Here is a 22029-nt window from a genome sequence, read left to right as displayed (position 1 = left end):
CATCCAGAGTTCCTCAGACCAGGACTGGGCACTGCACACAGACCTTCCCCAGTCCAGGAGCTGTAGACTAGCGTCCTGGGGCAAGGCAGGGCTGCACCTGGTGGAGGACCAGCTGCAGGTGGGGCTGGGGGATGGGACCCTGGCTGAAGGTGGGGGCCACGTGTTCCTGTGACCACCAATGCTGGGGCCACCTAACTGGGTCTTAGGGAGGTGTCCCCTTCCTCTAAACGGGCAGCAGGATTCCTGAGGGACATGAAGAGAATCCAGTGCATGTCCCCCCGCTGAAGCAACCCTTCAACCCTGGAACGTGGGGGCTCTGGGGACCCCATTCCTGTTAGGTTTCTCTGGGGGTGGGGAATACCTCGGTTCCTGGCTGCACAGGAGAAAGAACTCACCCGAAGCCTGTTTGTGACCCAAGTGGGTTTAGTTTCAGGTCTCAAAGTCTCAGAGGAGAACACACTATTACAGGGAAGCGGGGCAGATGGTGAGTAAGCCACGCTGGGGCTCACCACAGAACACGGGCAACCTCGTGGGACTGCACCGACATATGACCTGAGGCCAGAGAGACCGAGGCACGTGGCCCAGTGGGCGCAGGAGCAGGGTCCACGGCGAGAAGGCAGAGGACCCGAAGGGCCAGCAGCCCTGCAGCCATGGTATTTAAACCTCTGGCTGGGGAGGTGTGGTCCAAGGTATTGGTTGACCCCATCAGCTGAGTCGAGCCCACCTGGGCCTAGTTTGCCCACCCACCTGGCTTTGGGAGCTTGCATTGAAGCATGCCCAGGTCAGGTCGTTATAGGTGCTGAATGCTCGCCTGATTCTCTTCCAATCTCCACGAGGGGGCCTTGGGTGAGCATGGGGAGGGACCACCCCTCTATCTCTATTTGCTACCTAACATGCCCAGCCTCCCCACAGACACAGGGCAGGCTGCTCTGGGGGGAGGGAGAAGGGGCCACGTCTCCATCCCTGGTCCCCTCACAGCCCAAGGACTTCCTCTTACCTGTCCAAGCTCCCCTGTCCAGTCCTGGAGGGAAATGAACTTCCCCGCCGGTCTCAGTGAAGCATCAGCAAGCCCTGGAGGTTGTGGTCGGTATGTGCTCCTTGGGGTCTTGAGGCCAGTGGACAGAGCAGGACTCTCATGCCTGCGTGGGGCCCAGGGGAAAGGACCTGCCTGCCAGTCAAATCAAGGAGCATTCGGGCCACCCTGCAGCACCCTTCCGGGACAGGGTGCGCCCTGGTCCTGGGGGACTTCTGAGCACACACATCTTTCTAGGAGCAGACAACCTCTTGTTTCTACCTCTGTCCCCCAAGCAGCCAGCGGCGTGAAGGGTGGGCTCTGACTCCCATCCTCACTCAGGTCAAACCGCTCTGGTTGGCTGTGAGGGTAGTTCCCCTGGGAGTGTGGGCTGTCACTTAGTCCTCTGAGTAAACAGGGGGGAGGGAAGTAGCAGAGGGAGGGAGACCTCCATCCCACCAGGAAGTAAGAGCTGAGAGGGCGTCCCTGCGCTGAGAACCTCAGCTAGACCCTTGGACATCTCAGGGTTGACAGGCTCCCAGCTGTGGGTAGGAGGTCAGGACCCAGCGCTGACAGAGCCAGAGCCAGGCCCTGAATCCAGACCCGGAGCCCGTGCCGTGCGAGAGAACGCCTTTCTGCTTGTTACACCTCCTTTCAGTTTTCCTGCTGCAGCTGTGCTCCAGAACAGAGACAGGGGTCCTCTGGGAACGCCTCCCCGCCCGCCACCCCCCCACACACATCAATCAGTGAAAGCCTTTCTCATGAAGAGCAACCGGGAAGCGCTGGGGGGGATTTGCGGTGGGTGGTTTCAGGGTGGATGTGTGTGGGTGCCTTCAGAGGGGTCACGTTCTCGTGGAATAGCGTGAAGTATCTCCTTTGAGCCGAAGTGAATCCCATAATCCCACCACCTGGCTGCAGGCAGACGCTGGGGACAACTTCAGAATACAAAGAGGCCTCTCATGGGGGCGAGCCCAGACACACCGGCGGCCTGACCTTACATTGAGCTTCCTCGCTGAGCACCTACTCTGTGCCGGGCACCTGCAGGCTCCTCGGGGGCCTGCCCTGGTCCCTGGCCCGTGGCCTGGCGTCCCCCTCTTGGTGGGGAGAGGCAGGTATCAACGTGGACATGTACGTGCAGGTGTGCATGTTTGTGGACGTGCATGGTGTGCACATGTCTGTGCGTGTGACAAAGAAGGGGGTGGGCAAATGGGGTGCCTGGGGGTGTTCAGAGGCTGAGAGTAATCCCCCCATACTCCCCATGGATCTGAGCCCTCAGCAGGGTCCGCTGTGGAAGGCCCTGTGTGGAGAGGAGGTTGGCCACTTCTAGCTATACTGTTGGCCCTGTTGTCTCCTGGCCAGGGCCCTGTCCCTGCTCGCAGGGCACTGACTTCTCAGTCCTCTGGACACTTCTCTTGGGCACCTCCTCACAGGACTGCAGAGGCCTCACAGAGCCCAGGAGCACCCTGTCTCCCTCACCACGAGCCCCGGCTCTGCCACCCAGGCCCCTCAGCTCTTCCTGTGTCCAGCTCTGCTGCCTCCTGTGCCTCGTCATCCTTGTGGGCTGGACTGGGCTGGGAAAAAGGGAGGAGAGGGCTAGATGTCCCAGCCTCTGGACACACGGGCCCTCTGTCCACTAGTGCTGGGATAAGGGACATGCCCCCGTCCATCAGCCCAGCTCCCGAGCACCTCTGTTGGAGGCCTGGAGGCCTGAGCTCAGAGGGCTGCATGGGCTCAGCCCCAGCCCTGGAGGATCTCAGTGGCTCCTCCTTCCCTTCAGCTGTGGCAGCGTGGTTCCGAATGGCCGGCCTCATGGACCAGCCCCGGGAACCAGTTGTGTGAGGAGGGCTGGACCCACGAGTCTTTCCGCCATAGCCAGAGCTCTGATCCCCTCACAGCCAGCCATGGCCCTGGACAGCACGAGGGGCTGGTGGGAAGTGGGGCGGATGGCACCCCTCTGTCCTCCTCTCTGAGTGAAAACAGGCAGTCCTGGGGCATCCCGGTGATGGGCTTTGATTGCTGTGACCCACTCCCCCTGTGTGTGTCCTGATGCCTCATCTCACGCTGGGTGATGCAGTATGCATACTGGGCCCCCAGGCTCATCCCCTCGCCTGCAGCCCACCAAGAAGGGGCCTCAGACAAGCCCGGTGTCAGGGCTGTGCTGGGGGACCTTACCTGGCCACAGGGAGACCTACCTGCCCAACAGGAGCCTGAATTGTTACCTGTTGGTGGCTCCAGTCACTCTGAGTGGCCTTCCAGAGGGGATCCCACAGCCGGGACACCTGACCTCCGGGTCCAGGCTTCCTCCCTTGAACCCAGCTCCTACCCTCATTTGGCACGGAGGGCAGCCCCCAAACCACAGGCCCTGGTAGGAGGCACTCAGACGCTGTGTTCGTTGGGGAAGACTAGAGAAACAAATCCAGGGAGACTCCTATATGTACAGGAAAGAGCTTTATATCAAAGAGCAATTGTATATTGAGAGAACCTCCCCGTCCAGTCCAGATCAAGTCCACAAGTCCGCTATTAACCCATACGTCCCATGCTAGTCCATAAATTCCTCTTTAGACTCATGCAACACATGCAGTGATGGCGAATGCAGGAAGACCACAGGCCAGGGGTAGATCCAGTGGCGGTGGAAGCATCTCAGCACTGGTGTGAGTCTCCACGTGACTCCTCCTGCTCCAGGACTCTGGCTCCATCAGTGTGTCTCCACGTGGCTTGTCCACAGGAACGTGAGGCAGAGAGAGAGCGTGTGTCCCACCTTCAGACAGGAGTTCCCAGAATCCTCAGGAGAAGGCCATGCCCACACAGAGGCATAATTGGCTATGACCTGATTGACAGGCCAGACTCCACACCCTCGCTCCAGTGGAGAGCAGATTGTGTAGCTGCCACTGATGCCCCCCTGCACCCACATCCGTTTCAGAGTGAGTGCCTCCTCCCATTTCTCATCCAGCTGTGCCCCATGACCGAGGACCAGCAGGATGCATGGAAGCCCTGGGCCCGACACAGACACCTCCACCTCCAGGCCAGGAGTTCACCCTGGGGCTCTTTACTGGGAGCAGGTGATCGACCATGCTCCTCAGTGGCCCCACTGTTACTGGGTCTCTCCACTGACCATCTGACCCTTGGGTAACGGAGGAGGATTGGACCCCCGCCCCAGACTCCCATGGATCGGTCACCCAGAGCCTGTAAGCCTCCCAGGTTGTGGCAGATGGAGTCAACTATGCATCCATTTAAACCCCTGGCAGCCCCAGATATGCCCCCACATGGTTAACCAGGTGGGCTAACCCCAGACTCACACCCCAAGACTCTCCCAGAGGAAAAGAATATCTCTACTCACACCGCCCACACATCCTGAGCTCTGAAGCTGAGGGATACCCAGAGGGCCCCCCATCCACCCCGTTGGGTCCCATCCAGTGAGGAGAGGGCCCATCCCGCAACCTCCCCAGGAAGTTACCAGAGACACAGGGGAGGTGGCAAGAGGCTTCTGAGGAGGGACATTCTCCAGGCGTGGCCTGGACCCCAGGCCGGCCAGGCCAAGAGGGGCCATTTCAGGACAGGTTAGGACGAGGGGGTGGGGGGTGGGGAGGAAAGGGGGATGGTGATGGGCTTTTCACCAGGGACCCTAGTGAGAGTATACCAGGTAGTCCCTGTAAACATGGGGGCCGGCCAGTTCTACGCAAGGCGTCCTCTGCAGAGCGCCGGTGCCCCGGATGTTGGGGCAAGGGACCCATCCACCCTGCCCTCCCGAGTCTAGGGCTGGAACATTGTGGGTGCGTGCTACGGAATAGCGTCCCCAGAGAGACCACACCAATATCGGATCGCTCTCAAGGGGCCCAGGGGTCCTGCTCCCACCCTTGTGTGTGCGGCGGTGCCCCTCTCCCACTCACAAGCTCAGCCCTAGAGGGGGTTTGAGCAGGGTCCACTTGCACCTGGAAGGAGGCAGGGGGGCCTTGAGCAGCAGTTCCCACTACGGCCACACGGTGGCGGTGCCGGTCCAGATGAGCGTGGTGGGTGGTGCTCTGTCGTTGGGTCTAAGGTCCTCGGTTCAAAACCACCATCCACCCTGGAGAAAGACGAGGCCGCCTGGGAAGCCCCAGGGAGCCGCTCTGCTCCGCTCTGCATGGCCACTGTGGGAGGGCAGCAGTCTTGGGGGCTTTGGTGCCTGAGCGCCCGCCCAGCACGGAGCAGTAAGTGTTGGGGGCTACTGGAGGATGGGGTTGGATTGGGACTTGGAGAGATCACGTGGAGAACCTCCTCAGTAAATGGATGCAGTTGTTTGCAGGAAGGACATGCAACCCAGAGAGTGGGGTCCAAGCTGCAGCTCTCCCACTCCTCCCCCCATCCCCAGCCCCTGGCATCCAGATTGCCTGCCCCAGCAGAGGATCTCGGTCAGACCCGGGATGTTTGCAGTCTGTGCCCAGCCCAGCGGACAGCAGCCTCTGAAGGGAGCGGAGGAGCCAGGTTACGGCAGGGGGTGGGGGTGGGGGGGAAGGGTGAGGCTCAGGGTAGTCTATGGCTCCGTCTAGTTAGGGTCTCCTCTGTGAATGCCTGTCTCCCTTCAGTGACAACAGAAAGCTCTCCCTCACCCCCTGTGGAAGCCACTGAGCCCTCGTGACATCAGCTAGCTGCCACACCCCCCAAACCCAGGCCACACAGGACCTCAGGGCCAGGCTCCAATTCACCTCGTAGCCCTCCAGGTGGGTCTTACCTAGGTTTTGGAGTGTGTGTCACCTGGTGAGGTGCCTCCTTCCAGTCTGCATGCCAACAGGTGACCCAGATCTGTGAGGGGGCGTTTGCTTCCCCCAGTGCCAGGCTGAGAGGCTGCAGAGAGCAGGCGTACCCCCCTCCTGAGGTGCAGCTTCTCCAACAAGGCTGAGCATAGAGAAGAGGCGCTGTCTCCAGGTGTCACAGGACACAACCCAGCTCTCCTTCAGCTCTCCTGGGGAGGGGTGACTCAGTGTTCAGGGCCCCCAGAGACTTCTGTCCCAGCCCCAGGGTGACCAAGCTCCCCAGAGTGCTCCTGGCACCCCAGTGAGTCTCTCAGCTGCTGCGGCACCCCCCAGGCCAGTCCCCGAGCCCCCTCCGGACAGTGGGGAGGGCCATCCCTACCAGGAGGGTAGACAGATGTCCACTTTTGTGAAGGGTCCAATGCCATGCTGAACACACAGGGAGTTGTAGAGAAGTATTTTCTAGCTAACTCACTGCAGGGCCACAGAACGGCCGGCAGGTCCAGGACCACCGAAGGATAGGAGCCTCTGAGTCACATGCTCCTAGCTCAGCCTCCTGTCTGGTTCCAGTTCCCACATCCCGGCCCCAGATCTGAAGTTGTCTGTACCCCACTAAGCCCCAATGCTATGTGAGGGCAGGCCAGGGAAGAGGGTCATCTGCTAGCACCTGGCCTGGGCACTCTGCCGGCACAGCACTCTCAGAAGCTGGCCTGGGAAGCATGCATGGGGAAAACAGGTGGGAGCAGTGCCCACAGTGGGGCCTGGCATGGGAGGAGGTGGGAGCACGTGGGACACAGAGCCCGCTGACTGTGACCAGTGGCTACACTGTCAACACATTAGGGGGAACCGGATCCTGGGGACTGCCTGGCACCACCCCTATCAGCTTAAGAGCCCCCAACAGACTCCGAGTCCAGGAGACTTGGGGCCCACAGGTTGAAACAGAATGGCTGAGCCCTACCTCATCCCCTCTGAGGTTCTGGGATCCCCGCTGCCCAGATACTGGGTCCTTCCTCCCACCCAGGCCGGCTCCTCTCAAGGGTGCCCTCTCTTAGCCATCCTTTTCTGGGGTTCCCAGCCCCGCCCGTGGCCCCACATTCCTCCACTGACACACCTGCAAGTCCCCACCAAGCACCAGACACCGCCCACCCCCTGCAGCTGTCTGCCCCCATCTGTTCAGGCTCAGCCCTGCCTATGCCCTCCAGGCCGGGGCCTGTGTCAGGTGGGCCGTCCACTCTGCCCCTGGGCCTGGACCTCCTCCCAGCTCTCTGGCAATTACTGGAGTGATTAATTTGGCAATTAATTTGATCATTAATCATGCCTAGGCTGCTCAGGACCCCCCTTCCCCACCCCACTCCTGGGCCTGCCCAGAATATAGATCTGTTGGGCTCCGCTGGCCCTGGCAAACCGGTGGATCCCTGGAGACCGGTCAGATCTCAGAGTCCACGATGGGTCCCATTTCCTGTCCTTTCCCTGGGCAGTGCCTCGCACGCAGGGCTGCTTATAAAAGTGACCAAGAGGAAGTCTGTCTGAGAGGCAGGTCTTGTCTGTGGGGAGACCCCAGGGGACCCTCAGAGCCACTTTCGAGCTGCCTCTCCCCACAGAGAACGCAGTCCTTCCCCTAACTGGGCCTCATCCAGCCTCATGGGGTCTCTCCTCCAGACACCTGGGCTGCCATGTGGTGGGCAGTGGAAAGGCACAGCCCACGCCCCAGTGATGGTCCAGCCTCCCAAGGCCACACGATGGACCACATGCCCCCCTCCTGGCTCACGGAAAAGGCAGCCCCCGAGAAGCACTGTTCCAGGCGGGCTCTGATCAGCAGTGGGATCTGATGGCAGAGGAGACCTCCAGTCCTGGTGCTCCGTGGTTTGGGGTCAGGTCCCACCCAGGGGGCCCCGACTTTGCTGCAGGCTCCGGCAGGGCAGCCACCAGCTGGGAGGCCCTGTAAAGGCAGCCCCCAGATGTACCACCAGGGCGGGGTCCCCATGGAGTCAGTCCCGGGCCACTGATTGAAATGCCCCCTGCCAATGAGGGTTTTTAAAGAACGTATAACGATCCCTAATTGACACCCTCATTAGGGGCCAATTAAACACTTAAGCGTTTCATACAAGTTTACCACATTAATAAGGCAGCTCATTCCGTGGCAGCGAGATTTATTTCTCATATTTATTACATTGTTTCGCCACTGCTGGCAGCAGAGTTGCTTTTGCAAACACAGCTTCTCGCTGATGGCACGCAGCCCCCTCCTCTCCCCCACCCCAGCGGGGCTCCCACCAGGCTCTCCCCTGAGCCTGGGCCTCGGTGGGTCAGCTTCCGGTGCACTGAATCTCCTGGCCTCTTGGCCCAGCGTCCAGAGCGTATCAAGCAGGGACTTATCCTTCCTCCAGAGCCAGAGGTTCGGAGCCTGGAGCCTTTTCAGAAGCCAGGGCCCCTGTGGCCATTCAGCCAAACTGCAGGCAGGAAGGGTGCTCTCTGCCTGTAGTCCCCTGGCAGCGTCCAGACAGGAGGACCGAGCTGTGAGGGCAGAGTCCCAGCAGTCAGAGCAGGACCCAGAGGCAGGGAGGGCAGGGCGGGACAGGGGATGGTTGCAGGCAGGGGCCCTTGTGCTGAGACCAAAGGCTCCCCTGGAAGGCAGGGAGTGTGGAGGGCACCAGCAGTATTGGGGTACACATCATCTTGGGTTAAGTGCTTAGCTGCTAACTGAAAGTTTTCACACACACACACACACACACACACACACACACACACACACACACCACTCGATCAAACACCTGGCCTCTGTCCAGCAGGGCTGGAATTGTCTCGACGGACAGCACCCTGTACATACAAGGGGGAAAACCCCTCCCCCCAAAATCAGAATTTCTTTTTCAAAGCTATGTACTCTCCCTGACACTTAATATGTTTGTCAAACCTCAGATTCTGTTCTTGGAAGCATTTTTCAAACTCATCTGTGTGAGGGCTGAGAGCACCTCCCTCGTGTTTTTCCTCACCTCTGCTAGGTCATCAAATCGCTGTCCTTTCAGGTCCCTCTGCCTTTGTGGAAACAAAAGGAAGCGTTTGCGGAAACAAAAGGTGTGTGGAACAAGAGAGTCGCACTGGCTTTTTGGCCAAACACTGGCTCACTGAGGTGGCTTCATGAGCAGGTGCATTGTTGTGATGGCAACGCCAGTCCCCGTTTGTCACACATCAGGCCTTCTTTTGTCACACACTGTTATGCTATCTTATCAGAACCTCTAAATAGAAAGCTTGATGAACAATCTGACCTGGCGGAATGAACTCCAAATGCGCTATGAGACGAAGCTGCTGGACATCCAGAATGAGGTTTGTCATCAGTCGACATTTCACCTTTTTGCAAGGCACAAAGCACGTGTGCACTTGAGTTTTCCCATAGTGCTGTCCTTGTAAACTGCGCTCCACATCACAGCAGTTCCTGTGGCATCCCTGCCCCCCACCCCCCGCCCCAGCAGGAAACAAACTTTCACAGCCACAGCTGTTCTCTTAAATCGGCCATCACATAAAAACGAGGTTCGAGCGAAGCTGCTTTTATGAAAACGTTCACCAAGACCGGAGAGAACCTTCCCAGGTGACGCCACTGGGTGCCCTCACTTAGAGTGAGTTGCTGGATACTCGCCTAATGGGAAAGCTTATTCTACAAAAGCTCCGCCCAGCACAATTCTGTGGATTTTTTTGGGGGGGTACCCCTTCATACGTGCCACCTGGCTATGATGGCTGCCTGGTGTCTGTCTGGTCAAGTCGGGACAGCCCTGTGGTGGTCGGTCAGTTCTGACGTGAAGCGACCCGACAGGCTGGGGTCAGGTCATCAGGAGGACAACAGCACCTGGAAACCAGCCCACTTACTTCTGTTTGGTCCCACATTCCATCAACTGCACCCCAGCATGACGCTGGGGCTGCTCTGGGGGAAGGCTAGTGTTGCCTGCTGGGATCAGGATTCCGAGGGTCTCAGACGGCCCGCAGGCTGGAGCTCATCTCAGGATAGGTTCCGAACAGCGGTCGGTGCCGGGTCAGAGTCTGTGCATTGAAGATGTGTCACCGTGCCAGCTGTGTAGACCGCTCAGTCTGCCACCCACCGGGGCCGTCCATCTGTCCATCTCGAAGAGGGTCTTCCTGCAGCTCAGGGGCTGGATGCCTGTAGCCAGGGCACCGAGGGGAGGGGGGAGCAAGTCTGCCTCTGTGGGCTCCTTGGCCGCTCGTCCCAGGCTGGCAGAGTCCCAGGAAGAACACGCGTGGCAGGTCCACGCCCGGAGCCACGCACGGCTCCTTGGCACAGTTCCAGGAGAGGGTCAGCTCTGCTGGAGCCAGCACGGGACATTCCTTTTCTAGAACGTCAGACGGGGTCTTCCCTTCTCCCTCTCGGCATTCCCTTGGCGCCTCGGAGAGTCTGTGGGAGAGCTGCCCAGGGAACTGAACATCAAAATCTCCTGGCTAGCCTCCCCCATTCTTGAATGCCCACAGCGTCAGTCCAGTCAGAGTTGGCTCTTGTCTAACGCTCAGCATTAGCCTGTGTTTCCTCTCTGCCACTGCTGTATGTGAACATGCACATGGCACACGCCCTGATTCAACGTCCGCCTGTCTGTCCCCCACCGTGCACAACCTGGAGATACCGACACTCTCCACCCCAGCCCGGGCGACCCTCACCAATCATTGCTGCAGGGTTGTCCTCCCCATGAATGTGCACGCTCTGCGTCCTGATCCACGCCCTGGCCGTCATTGCGATGGAGGTGCCGAGCCTGTGGGGAGAGGGCAAGCCAGTTGGGATTCCGGCCCCAGCAGGACAGGCTGGGAAGAGTGTGTGTGGGGGGTGTGTGGCGGGGGCTGGGGCCGGTGACCCCATGAGGAGCTTTGTTTGTTTTCCTCCGTGGTCTGCCCTTTAGGTCCCAGTTTGACCTTGCCTGCCTGCCACACTGCCAATCCGTCTGCAGGTCCTGTGACCTTGGCACAACCTTGGTGCCAGGCAGTGTCCAGCAATGGGGTATTGAGCAGAAGGCCTGCAGGGATTGCTCCTTCCTGAAAGACTCTCAGCAGGGGGCAGGAGGGGGTGGGGCTTGAGCAAGCCTCACGCCCTCACCTCCAGATCCCCATGGGAGCACTATGGCACAGGAAGGCACCTCAGGGTGCTGAGGAGAATCAGTGGGACCCGCTCCAGCTCCTGCAGCTGCGTTGAGAGAAGGGGACAGGCAGGCAGGGCTCAGCTGCTCAGACAGGAAGCCTGCCTGCCTCCTGCGCCCTCCCCCTCCCCCTCCTCTCCTTCCGGGAAGGTCAGACGTTGTAAATGGCCTCAGGACCCCATGGCAATCCTGGACCCTCAGCCACCCTTCGAGGTCCAGTATGGGGGAGGGAGGGCGGGGCGCAGACAGGGCTTCCTGCACCAGATCAGTTGTGCCCACATGCTGGAAGGCCCTGCTGGGACTGCCACACTGAAGCCCAACCAAGTGGAGGCTCAGGTCCGGCCCAGATGCTACCTGGGCAGTGTCCAGCGTCAACCACTGAATCCCTGGCCCATGCCCCAGCCCACCGCCCACCCACTGGGGCAGCAGGTGTGGCTCTCCTTTGGGCCAGCAAATGGAAGTGAACCCCCATCCCATCCCTCCCTTCCTACCCGTGGGAGCCACTGCCATGACCTCCAAAGGGACCGGGGGCAATCTGGTGGCCCTGGACACCTGTAAAGAGCCCAGGAAAGATGGGCCCCAGCCCTGGCTAGCCACAGGACCCCCACCCATCTCAGAGGAATGAGAAGCCCATGGTCCGGTCCCTTTTCCAGCACCAGCCCCGCAGGGGCTGCTGGGACCGTCACTAGACAGGTGGATCTCAGGGGCCTGGCGGCAAGTGCTCAGGGCCACACCTCAGCCTGGACCACTGACCACTGGACCTCAGCCACCACCAGAGAGGGCCCTGTGTGGGGCCCGAGGTAGCTGGGAGGGCCAAGGTAAGGGATGGGGCAGGGCCCCATGCCGGCTGGAGAGTGAGCTTCTGTTCCTGCCCCCTGGGTCAGCCCAGGTGGACTAGAGAAACAAATTCATGGGCACTCACATAGGTGTATAGGAAAGAGCTTTACATACAAGAGCAGTTGAATATTGAAAAAACATCCCATCTCAGTCCAGAGCAAGTCCAGGTCTGATATTAGCCTGTGTGTCTGACACCAGTCTATAAAATTCTCTTCAGACTCACACAACACATGCAATGCCGCTGAATACATGAAGATCACAGACCACTGGGTGAGAAGCCCTGTGGATCCAGTGGTGGTGGAAGCATCTCAGTGCTAGCAGGGCTCTCCACGTGGCTCCATGTGTCTTGTCAGCTGAAACGTCTCCCAGGGAGTGTGTGTGTGTGTGTCTGTGAGCATGTGTGAGTGTATGTCTGTGTGAGTGTGTGTGAGTGGGTAAGCATGTGTCTATACGTGTGAGAGGGTGTGAGTGTGTGAGTGGGTGAGCGTGTGTGTGAGCATGTGTGTATGGGTGGGGGCACCTCCATCACAGGGCTGAAACCTGAACCCTGAGAGGCACCGGCCGTGCGCGACCCGGGACAGTAGGGGGTAGACTCCTGCAGCAAAGGGCCGGCAACTGGAAGGAGAAAGAGCCATGGAGGGGGCAGGTGCTGATGGGGCAGGAGAGGAGAGGCTGGGGCAGGGAGATGCCCGGGAAGCAGCAGGGCTGGGCACCAGGAGCAGGCAAAGATAGATCTATGGAGGGAAGGAGGGAGGGAGGGAGGGAAGGAAGGAGTGAGGAACTCGGTCTGGGGCCAGGCCCCTCCAGCTGCCAGCCCTCACCCAGAGGTCCGTGTTTGGGAGTCGCAGGACATTGGATAACCCCAAGTATATGAGAACGTGGCATACTCAGACCAGGAGGTGCTTTGGCTGGCGGGCAGTTGAGGGGCCAGCAAGGGCTTCCACAACTGGGTCAAGGTTGGGGCCAGCCTGTCCCTTCGTGGAGAGTGGCCTGGGCAGGCTGTGACCAGCTGGGTCCCTGGATGGGCCGGGCCCTGGGGACCGGCTGCCCAGGCAGCCCCACGGTGGGAAGTCCCGGCCAGTTCGTGGCCAGCCCGCTCCATCCACCAGGGCTCATGCTGCCCTGCCTGCCCCTGACTGATCCAGGACGGGGAGCACGTGTCTCTCAGCTGCTCCCAGCAGCCAGGCTCCCCGCCAGCAGGTTCTGCCTCCATCCCACGGGCAGATGCCAGGCAGCCGCTCACAACTTCATCTCCTCGGCGTGTCACTCCCACGGGTGAAGCCAGGCCAGGGAGGGCCCATCACAGCAGGGCAGGGACCTTGAAGAGGAGCCCCTTTCTGCCGAGACCCCAGGAAATCAGCTTCTAAGACCTCGGATCCAACCAGTGCTAAGGGAGGGCTTTGTTTCGGTCGGCCCAGGAGAGAGAGAGGCCCTGCCTCTTCTGCAAGTCAGTTCCTGGGTGACCTCCCTGCGGCTGGCTCCCCAGTCTCCGCTCAGCTGGTTGCCTGCTGAATCTCTGTTCTCTCTCAGAAGAGATGGTCTCGGGACATACCGGACAGGACTCCTGCCTCATTATCGTACCGAGGACCTCCCTGGGGAAGATTGTCAGCGGGGTTAGGGCTTGGGATGGGCCACACAGACTTGGGGCGGCCCAGTGGGGATGTTGGAGGTGGCGTGTGACAGTGACTGAGTGCGGACGCAGCTGCCTAAGGACAGCCAGGCCCCACCAGATCAGGATTGGTCTCTTCTGCCCCGGGAGCTGGCATGAGGGGGCTTGAGGGGCACAGGGCACAGCTGTGACTTGTTCTCCTGGATCTGGGAGAGAAGACCCAGAGAAGGGTATCCATGCTGCCCTGTCCCTCCCAGACCTGCTGAGGAGGTGGGCCTCCTGCTGAGACAGTTCCTGGGCAGCAGGGAGGAGGTGGGGAAGGGGGAACCTGCTCATTGCCCCCTAAGAGCAGGTCCCTGGAAGTGGGTTCTCTCCCCTCCCTTCTCCCTAGGCTTCTACCCACACCCCAGGACAGGCCCTCAGGGCCCCTAATCCCTGCCCTCCCACCAGGCACTGCGCCTCTCTCCCCAACCTTATCTGCCTCCTGCAGCCGTGAGAGGCTCCCCAGCGACTGCCCCCCCTCTCCCGCCAGCCTCCCTGCAGGTCAGGCTGGTGTGTCCTCCTTGTCCTCATGCCTCCCTCTCCTGTCATCCTCCTCCTTTCCCGCTACCCTGCCCGACCCTTCCTGGGGGAGAGCTGTGGGGACAGCAGGCACTGCACTTGCTTACCCACAGCAGCCTGCAGTACCCTCCCCACAAAGACCCTTCGACCCTGTGCTTCCAAACTGAGGACTAGCTAATGACCCCAGCAGAGAGGACCTTGGGGGTCGCTTTAATTCAGAGCTAAGAGGACCTGTGCTGCGATCTGAATGGTCGGCAGTTCAAAGTTACCAGCAGCTCCTTGGGAGAAAGACGGGCTTTCTGCTCCTGTCAACAGTTACAGTCTCAGAAACCCGCAGGGGGCGCCGTGAGTCACACTGACTCCACGGCAGTGAGTTTGCAGTGACAGGCACATTGCCTGATGCAAATATGAGTGCCAGCTTGCACGGGTTTTCTGTTCAGGAAAGCAAGAGCTGGGACGGCAGGGAGAGAGCACGGGGTCTTGCTCTGCCCTGCTTGATCTCTGGGGTTCACATGCACTAACAGAGAAGGTGTGGGGTCAGCCCAGCCCAGGCCATTTGGTGATGGGGTCAGTTCTCGTCCGGCCCCTGTCTACCCATGGGCTCCCCAGTGAGTTTCTTTTTAAATAGTTTTATTGGGGGCTCACACATCTCTTATCACAATCCATCCATCCATCCACTGTGTCAAGTACATTTGCACATCTGCTGCCATCATCATTCTCAAAACATTTTCTTTCTACTTGAACCCTTGGTATCAGCTCCTCATATCCCCCCCTCACGCCCCCCTCCCCACGGACACCTGATAATTTATCTTTTTTTTCAGGGGCAGGCCAACAAGGCTTTGCTGAGTGACTGATCACTAGAACTGCCAAGGCCACTATGTACAGAGAAGAGAGGGGAGTTTATTTCTTGGTCTCTTCCTCCTTGGACAGAGTCTTGATGATCTCTTCTTTCTTGGCCTGGAGTCGCTCCTCATGGCGCTTCCTTGGTCTTAGGCCTGCGCGCCGCAGTCTGGTCAGCCAGGAGCTTCTTGCGAGTCTTGTCTGCCTTCAGCTTGTGGATGTGTTCCATGAGAATCCGCTTGGTCTCCAACACGTTCCCCTTCACCTTCAGGTATAAGCTGTGATATACTTGGCGGTCAATCTTCTTTGACTCCCGGTATCTCCTGTGCAGCCGGCGCAGAACCCTCATCCTCCTCATCCACGTGACCTTCTCGGGCATTGGCAGTACCCTTTTGCTCACCTATGCCCATATGCCTGCCCTTCCTGCAGGCTAGGGGTGTTTTTGTGGCACCAGGCCTGAGAATGGACAGTCACAGGCTTGCGGATGATAAGGCCACCTTTGATCAGTTTCCGGATGTGCTGACGGGAGTTGGCATTGGCAAGTATTGGTCTTGTTGTGGTCCAACCAGACTTTCTTCTTTTCACAGTGGAGGACGCTAGAGGCTTCTGAAGCCTGAGCGTACTCATGGCTGCGGCCGCAGTGCCGAAAGGATAGAATTTAATTTATAAATTATTATTATTTCCCAGTGAGTTTCTTAAACAGTCCCAAGCAAAGAAGTTCAACTTGGATTTACCTCTGACCTTGCAGAACAGCTGAAGGTCAGCAAGGCAAGGCGGGGGAGGCTGGATGGACAGGGGCAAGGGACACTCAGGAAGGGCAGCAGGAAGGGCTGTGATAAGGACTAAATGCAGCAAGGGGTGCCCCCCCCAGCACATAGTAGGTGCTCAGTAAGTGCTCATTTTCCTGGGAGGTCTACGTCCTCCAAGAGGAGCCTCTGCCCCACTGGCTGCCTCCACTTCCCCAGAACCCTGGGTCCAAGAAGGTTGGAGTTTGGTACCTGGATGAGAGAGGACACACACATACCTTCTCAGGCACAGTGTCTGCGCCAGAGGCTCTCCCCAAGAATGTCCGACATCCCTCCCACTGACACCGATCGACAGAGACGGGTGTCTCCCTCCCTCCAGACGGTGTTAGCCTCCTCATCTCTGCCCCTTGCCCCAGGTATGTGAAGGACTAGCTCACAGAGACGCTGCTGGAATAATCTGCTAAGGCTTAGTTAGGCCCAGGAGAGAGACTGGCAGGACAGCTGTTGGCAAGAGCTGGAAGCTCAATGAGTGGGTGTGGGCCTGCATGTAAAGGATCCCATAGTGTCTGTGTGGATGTGGGCATGAGCACCCCTCGCCTGCTGCCCTGGCCTCTCTGGGAAGCCACATCTGCACTCCTAAGCTCCAGGGTAGATGGGCAGGTGCCTACTTAGCCACCAAGGCGTCCCAGCTGCCTGCCCGCCCACCGTCTCAGCCACCTCTGCCAACAGGCCTCCTGAGCCATGAGCACATCAGGCCATTAAACAGCAGATCCATTCAGCTCACCGCTGTGGGGGAAGCAGCGGTGCAGGGCCCACAGGCACACACGCTGCAGGGGGCCTGGCTGGCAGGGAGAGGGGAGAGCACAGGGGGCAGGGGCCATGAAAACAAGGGAAGTGAGGGTTACAGGGATCGGGACAGGGCTACGTGGTGGCTGACAGAGTGGGAGAAGAAGGCAGATGGGAGGATGAGCTGGTGTCCTCTCCTGGAGGGGCTGGGGTCAGCCACCAGGCTCACGGCCGGCACAGAGAACAAACCAAGCTCACTGCCATCGAGTTGATGCCGACTCACAGCGACCCTATCAGGCAGGGCTGCAACTGCCCCTGAGACTTTCCCAGACGGTCACTCTTGACGGGAGAGGAAAGCCTCATTTTCCTCCCGAGGAGTGGCTGGTGGCTTTGAACTGTGGCCCTTGAGGTTAGCAGTCCAACGCGTCGCCACTCAGCCACAAGAGCTCCTTGGCACAGAGCAGTGCCTGCCATTTCTCGGGCTGCTGAAGGGCACTGCGTGTACGCCACTGTGAGTGGAGGTGTGAGACAGGGCTGTGGAGAACCCACAGGAGGCGCTTAGGTGACAGGTATGGACCGGCAGGCAGAACTGGAGGCGGTGGCTCTGGGAGGGGGCAGTGACCGGAGAGACGGTTGGAGGGAGACATAAAGACCGTGTGGAAGGCAGAGACCAAAGAGCTTTGCCATCAGGATGGATGTGGGTCTTGGCCAAGCCCCTGCCTCAGTTTCTCCACATGTAACACGAGCCAATCCAGTCACCTATCACTGGGATCACAGCCCAGGGGACACCAGACAGGAAGGAAGTCCCCCGTGAAGAGTTAGTCCAGGAAGGGGGCATTCAGGCCCTGGGAGAGCCCAGCAGAGGCCTCTCTGAGCTCAGGACATCATCCCAATCACCCCTGGGGAACTCCAGTCTCTGTCCATCACAACTGTTCTCCCTCATTTTCCTGGCCAGTCCCCGCCTTCACCTCGCACATCTGGGGGATGCTCGAGCCACCTGAACAGGCCCATCCAATGAGGTTCAGTTCTTGGTCTTCCAGTTGGAGGAGTGTACACAAGGCTCTCATGGGGACAAGACATGCGGGACTGGCTGACCGTGAAGCTCATGCTCGGGGCAGCAGAACAAGACGGAGGTAACAAGACGCACCCGTGACGCGGGACGCTCCAGTTATCTGTACCCATCAGTTCTCGTGTGTGGCCGGATGCACATGAACAGGGTTTCCGCTTCCCGCCTGGCGGGTGAGATCTGCTGGTCAGACCAAGGGAGGGAGGGAAAGGCTCCTGGCTGAGAGAACTGGGCTATGAAAAGCAGACGCTGTTCAGGGTGGGAGGAACAGAGGGGAAGCCAACAATTGCTGAGGCAGTGGGGGTCAGCATGAAGACAGGAGGCCGGGGAGCAGTGGGACCACTGTCTTGGGGAGGGATGAAGGGTGAGAGGGACTGCAGAATGGATGAATCAGGGGCCGAACCGGGCAAAGGGCAGGGGGAGGGCCAGCCAGCAGGAGGCTCCTTGTGAGGCTCCAGCGGAAGCATGGACACTACAGGTGGCAGCCCCAGCTCTTAATCACGTACAGGGCACCCCCAGTCCACTGCTGGCAGGATTGTAAACTGGGACGGGACCACCACTGGGAAAAACAGTTTGCCAGTTTCTCAAAAAGGTAAGCCTAGAACTAACCTGAGATGCAGAAACTCCATTCCTAGGTATAGACCCCCAAATCATGGGAAGCAGAGTGTGTTAGTCCGGGTAGTGTAGAGAAACAAATCCAGGGAGACTCATATGTCTGTAAGAGAGAGTTTATGTCAAAGAGCAACTGTACATTAAGAAAATATCCCAGCCCAGTCCAGACCAAGTCCATAAGTCCAATATGAGTCCATATGTCTGATACCAGTCTATAAATTCCTCTTTAGACTCATGCAACATATGCAATGGTGCTGAATGCAGGAAGATCACAGACCAGTGGGTGGAAAGCCCTGTGGATCCAGTGGTGGTGGAAGCATCTCCATGCTGGCAGGAGTCTCCACGAAGCTCCTCCAGCTCCAGGGCTCTGGCTGCCATCAGCATAGCTCCATGTGGCTTGTCAAGAGGAATGTCTCTCAGGGAGACAAAGCAGTGATAGTGTGTGCCCCGCCTCCAGGGAGCTATTTGTCCCCATATAGCAGTGGTTCTCAACCTTCCTCATGCCACGCCCCTTTAATACAGTTCCTCATGTGGTGACCCCAACCCTAAAATTACTTTCGTTGATACTTCATAACTGTAATGTTGCTACTGTGATGAATCTTCATGTAAATATCTGATATGCAGGATGTATTTTCATTGTTACAAATTGAACATAATTAAAGCATAGTGATTAATCACAAAAATGTGTAATTATATACTGTGAAATACTTATTTCTAATTACAAATAAAAGAAATTCTGTCTGGAAACATGGTGTAGCATGGGTAACAGTCTTAATATAACAACAGTAAACTACATTGCTACATTTTGCGACAGTATGCATAAAAAGCCAACATCAATGTCAAGGTTGAGATAACTTCTTTCTCACCAGATCAGAAACTCTCAGGCCAGCCTTTGCAGGAGCACAATGAAGATCAGCTTCCACAACAAGTCTACCTCTGTATTTAGACTTGATAACCAACAAGCTGGAAAACCCTGTTTCACAAAGATATGTTGTTGAAAATGGAAGACGAAGGCACAACACAGTCTCAGACAGAACAGGATATGACTGCAACCACTTGATCCAGAATTTTGCAACTGGCATTGTAGAGAAATCAGTTCTTGCTGCATCGCTGTTAATAAGTTCAATGAACTCATCTTGTGCTGTCTCAGGAACGTCTTCAACTTTGACTGTGAATGGGCTTCAGACAAGTGCAAATGGGGTGTCAGGTAGATTTGGAAAGTACGATGAAATTTCGTCTGCAAGCACGTGCAAGTGTTCTTTCACAGAAATTATCATCATAATCTTTTTGTCTGGTTCAGTGTCATGTTCCTCAAAGAAAGCAGATAAGGTAGGCAACATGTAAATGTTATTTTCATCCAATTTTCTTTTTGCCAAAGCTGAAGTTTCATTTGGAATGATCGGATCTTTTCAGACAAATTGAGGCATGTTGCATTTGGTCCTTGCAGTGATAAATTTAACTCATTCAAGATGGCAACAAAGTGAGCTTTTATTGCTGAAAAGTGATTCAAACTGCTGTCTTAATTTCTGATTAAAAAACGTTTTGAGTTCACCACGAAGCTCAAAAACACGTTGAAAATTTCCTCTCGACAACCATCTCACTTCAGTGTGAGAGAGCAGAGCATTATTCAGCGCATCCAATTCATTGCACATGTGAAAACAGTGGACTGTTTAAAGTGCTTGCCTTTACAAAATTGCCAGAACTTGACACATTTCATTACTTCCTGTAACTCTTATGGCAGCGTCTTCATTGCTAATATTTGCTGATGAATCATCCAGTGAGTTCCGATGACTTTGGGTGACTCATTCAGGACCAAACATTGAAATGCAGATTGACATCCTAGCATAACTAGAGCACTGTCGGTGCAAACACCACAAACCTTTTCCAAAGAGATCTTGGGCTCTTTCGGAAATGAACCAACTGTGTCAAATGTACCACATGTAGTTGTGGTTTCAAGAGGTTTGAAAAAAGAAACTCATCTTTAAAGTTGCCATCATTGATATACCTCACGTAAACCAGTAACTGTGAACAGTTTGCAACGCCTGTAGATTCATCAAGCTGGATGCTAAGTATTGTAAGAGGAGCAGATTTAATTTCCTGGATGACCTGATCAAGAATATCAGCAGACATATCATCTATTCTTCTGTGGACAGTGTTGTTAGATGAGGAAATTGCACTCAATTTTGTAACAAATTCGTCTCTGATCATAATTGGAACAGTGTCTTTGGCCACTGGCAACAGTAAATCCTCAGCAGTGGTGTGAGGTGTCATAGCTCTGGCGATTCTGAGTGCCATGAAATATGAAGCTTCAATGGCTGCTACGTTTTGTTTGTGGTACTTGCCACTAGTGTCAAGTTTGGCTTTAAGTCCATCAGCTTTGCTTCTAAAATAGTTGGTTTCCTTGTTGGCAAAGCTTGGATGCTTGCTATCAAAATGGTGTTTTAGTTTGTTTGACTTCATAGATTCGGCTGATAGAATTTCACAACAAATAACACATTGTAGTTTCTCAATTCCTGCTCTAATTATCGAGGTAAAATCATAATGTAACAAATCCTCACTATGTTTTATTTTCTTAACGTTCTTCTCTACACAATCCATTATCATGGGATGGTTTGCTGATGAAAATAATATATAGCAATAGCTTTAATAATGCAAAAGATGATACATGGCCTAGGTCGGTCAATACAGTTCATTAAAGTTTCCTGTGATTTACCGTTCTCTGTTTTTTTATTTGTTAATTGTTTATTTACCAAGAGAAACTACTCCATAGCCCACAGTCATATTTCACAGCTCAAGGACATAGGCCAGCGACGTTCATGGAATCAATCTGAAGAAATTCTTTCCATCCCACAATCACTTTGCACTTTGAAAGATACCAGCTTTCCTCATCTCCTCAAAATCCTTCATGGAATCATAATTTCTGTAGAAATCTGCATATGACTTCTTTCTCTGGTCAGCAACTGCAAACTTATAGAAAGCTCCAACCCCCAGAGATAGAATGAATGCTCCAACCATGTGAATCCGCAGACGCCTTGCCAGAAGGCCTCGCATCTGAGGTTTTGCCAAAGCACCGGAAGACATGGTGGCTCTTCTCCCTCACCACAGACATCCTTCCCGACTGCAGCAGAAATGGACCTTCTCTGTTTTTTTTTACATATACCTGTTACTGTCACAAGGAGGCAGTATTCACATCAACCACAGCTGAATATAAAAGACTGACCAGCCTCCAGATTAAGTGCCCATGGTACAGATACATAGTTTTGGCAGTAGTTGATGATTTTACAGTACATGATTTTACATTTACCCAGTAATTATAATTCATGAAGTGTTGTTTTACCTCCAATACTGCTGCTTTCAACACAGTGGCTGCTTTCTACACACGTGTGACTGGTCTGCATAAGTACATTATGGCACTCGGATATGGGCGTATCTGCATGTGGGCGGATACGCCTGGATACGGATAGAGGAGCGGGGTCTCAGTTCCTAAGACCATCGGAAATGTGTTTTCTGATGGTCTTAGGCAACCCCTGTGAAAGGGTCGCTCAACCCCAGAAGGGGTCATGACCCACTAGTTGATAACGGTCGCTGTAGAGACTCCAAACGAGGTCATCAAGCTGTGACCTGATTGACAGGCTAGACTCCACCCCTTCATTCTTAATAGTCTTAAGTTGGCACCAGATGATGTAACTACCTCACAGGGACACAGATACTTGTCCACCTGTTGTTGACCGCAGGGCTGTTCACGACGGCCAGGTGGCGGAAACAGCCGACGTGTCTGTCCAGAGATGAGTGGGAAAGGACACACGGGGTTCATAGTGCAGTGGAAAGGGGAATGAAGTCCTGACAGAGCTCCAACAGAGCTCGCACGGCGAAGACGACATGCCGAACGAGTCACGTAGCTCCCAGGTGGAAACCATCCCCAGGCCCATCCACAAGTGAGTGCACAGGGAAGCAAAACGCAGTGCCTGTGATGGAGTTTCAGAAGCTCTGTTATGTCTGGGACCCACTTTCCCCTTGTCTGTACAGCCCGCAGGAGCAATGGCGTCTTCGTGCAGGAACGCGCCCTGCTGGTGCCGTGAGGGATGCGCCGGGCAAACCACCGGTGGCACC

The 22029-nt window shown here is 56.2% G+C and overlaps 1 protein-coding gene and 1 pseudogene across 1 annotated transcript; both read right to left on the bottom strand.

The window, feature by feature from the left end:
• Nucleotides 1–14768: 14768 nt before the first annotated feature.
• On the bottom strand, nucleotides 14769–17348 carry LOC142446175 (large ribosomal subunit protein eL19-like; annotated as a pseudogene).
• A 3286-nt stretch (nucleotides 17349–20634) lies between these two features.
• Nucleotides 20635–21030, bottom strand: LOC142447300 (cytochrome c oxidase subunit 6C). The gene has a single exon (XM_075548998.1). It carries the CDS (start codon nucleotides 20998–21000, stop codon nucleotides 20773–20775), a length of 228 nt encoding a protein of 75 aa, XP_075405113.1. The 5' UTR covers nucleotides 21001–21030; the 3' UTR covers nucleotides 20635–20772.
• Nucleotides 21031–22029: the final 999 nt, after the last annotated feature.

Source organism: Tenrec ecaudatus, chromosome 4 (assembly GCF_050624435.1).
Source record: "Tenrec ecaudatus isolate mTenEca1 chromosome 4, mTenEca1.hap1, whole genome shotgun sequence".
NCBI classification, from domain to species: Eukaryota; Metazoa; Chordata; class Mammalia; order Afrosoricida; family Tenrecidae; genus Tenrec; species Tenrec ecaudatus.
Note: the sequence above shows the minus strand (reverse complement) of the source record. Positions and strands in the feature narration are given on the sequence as shown.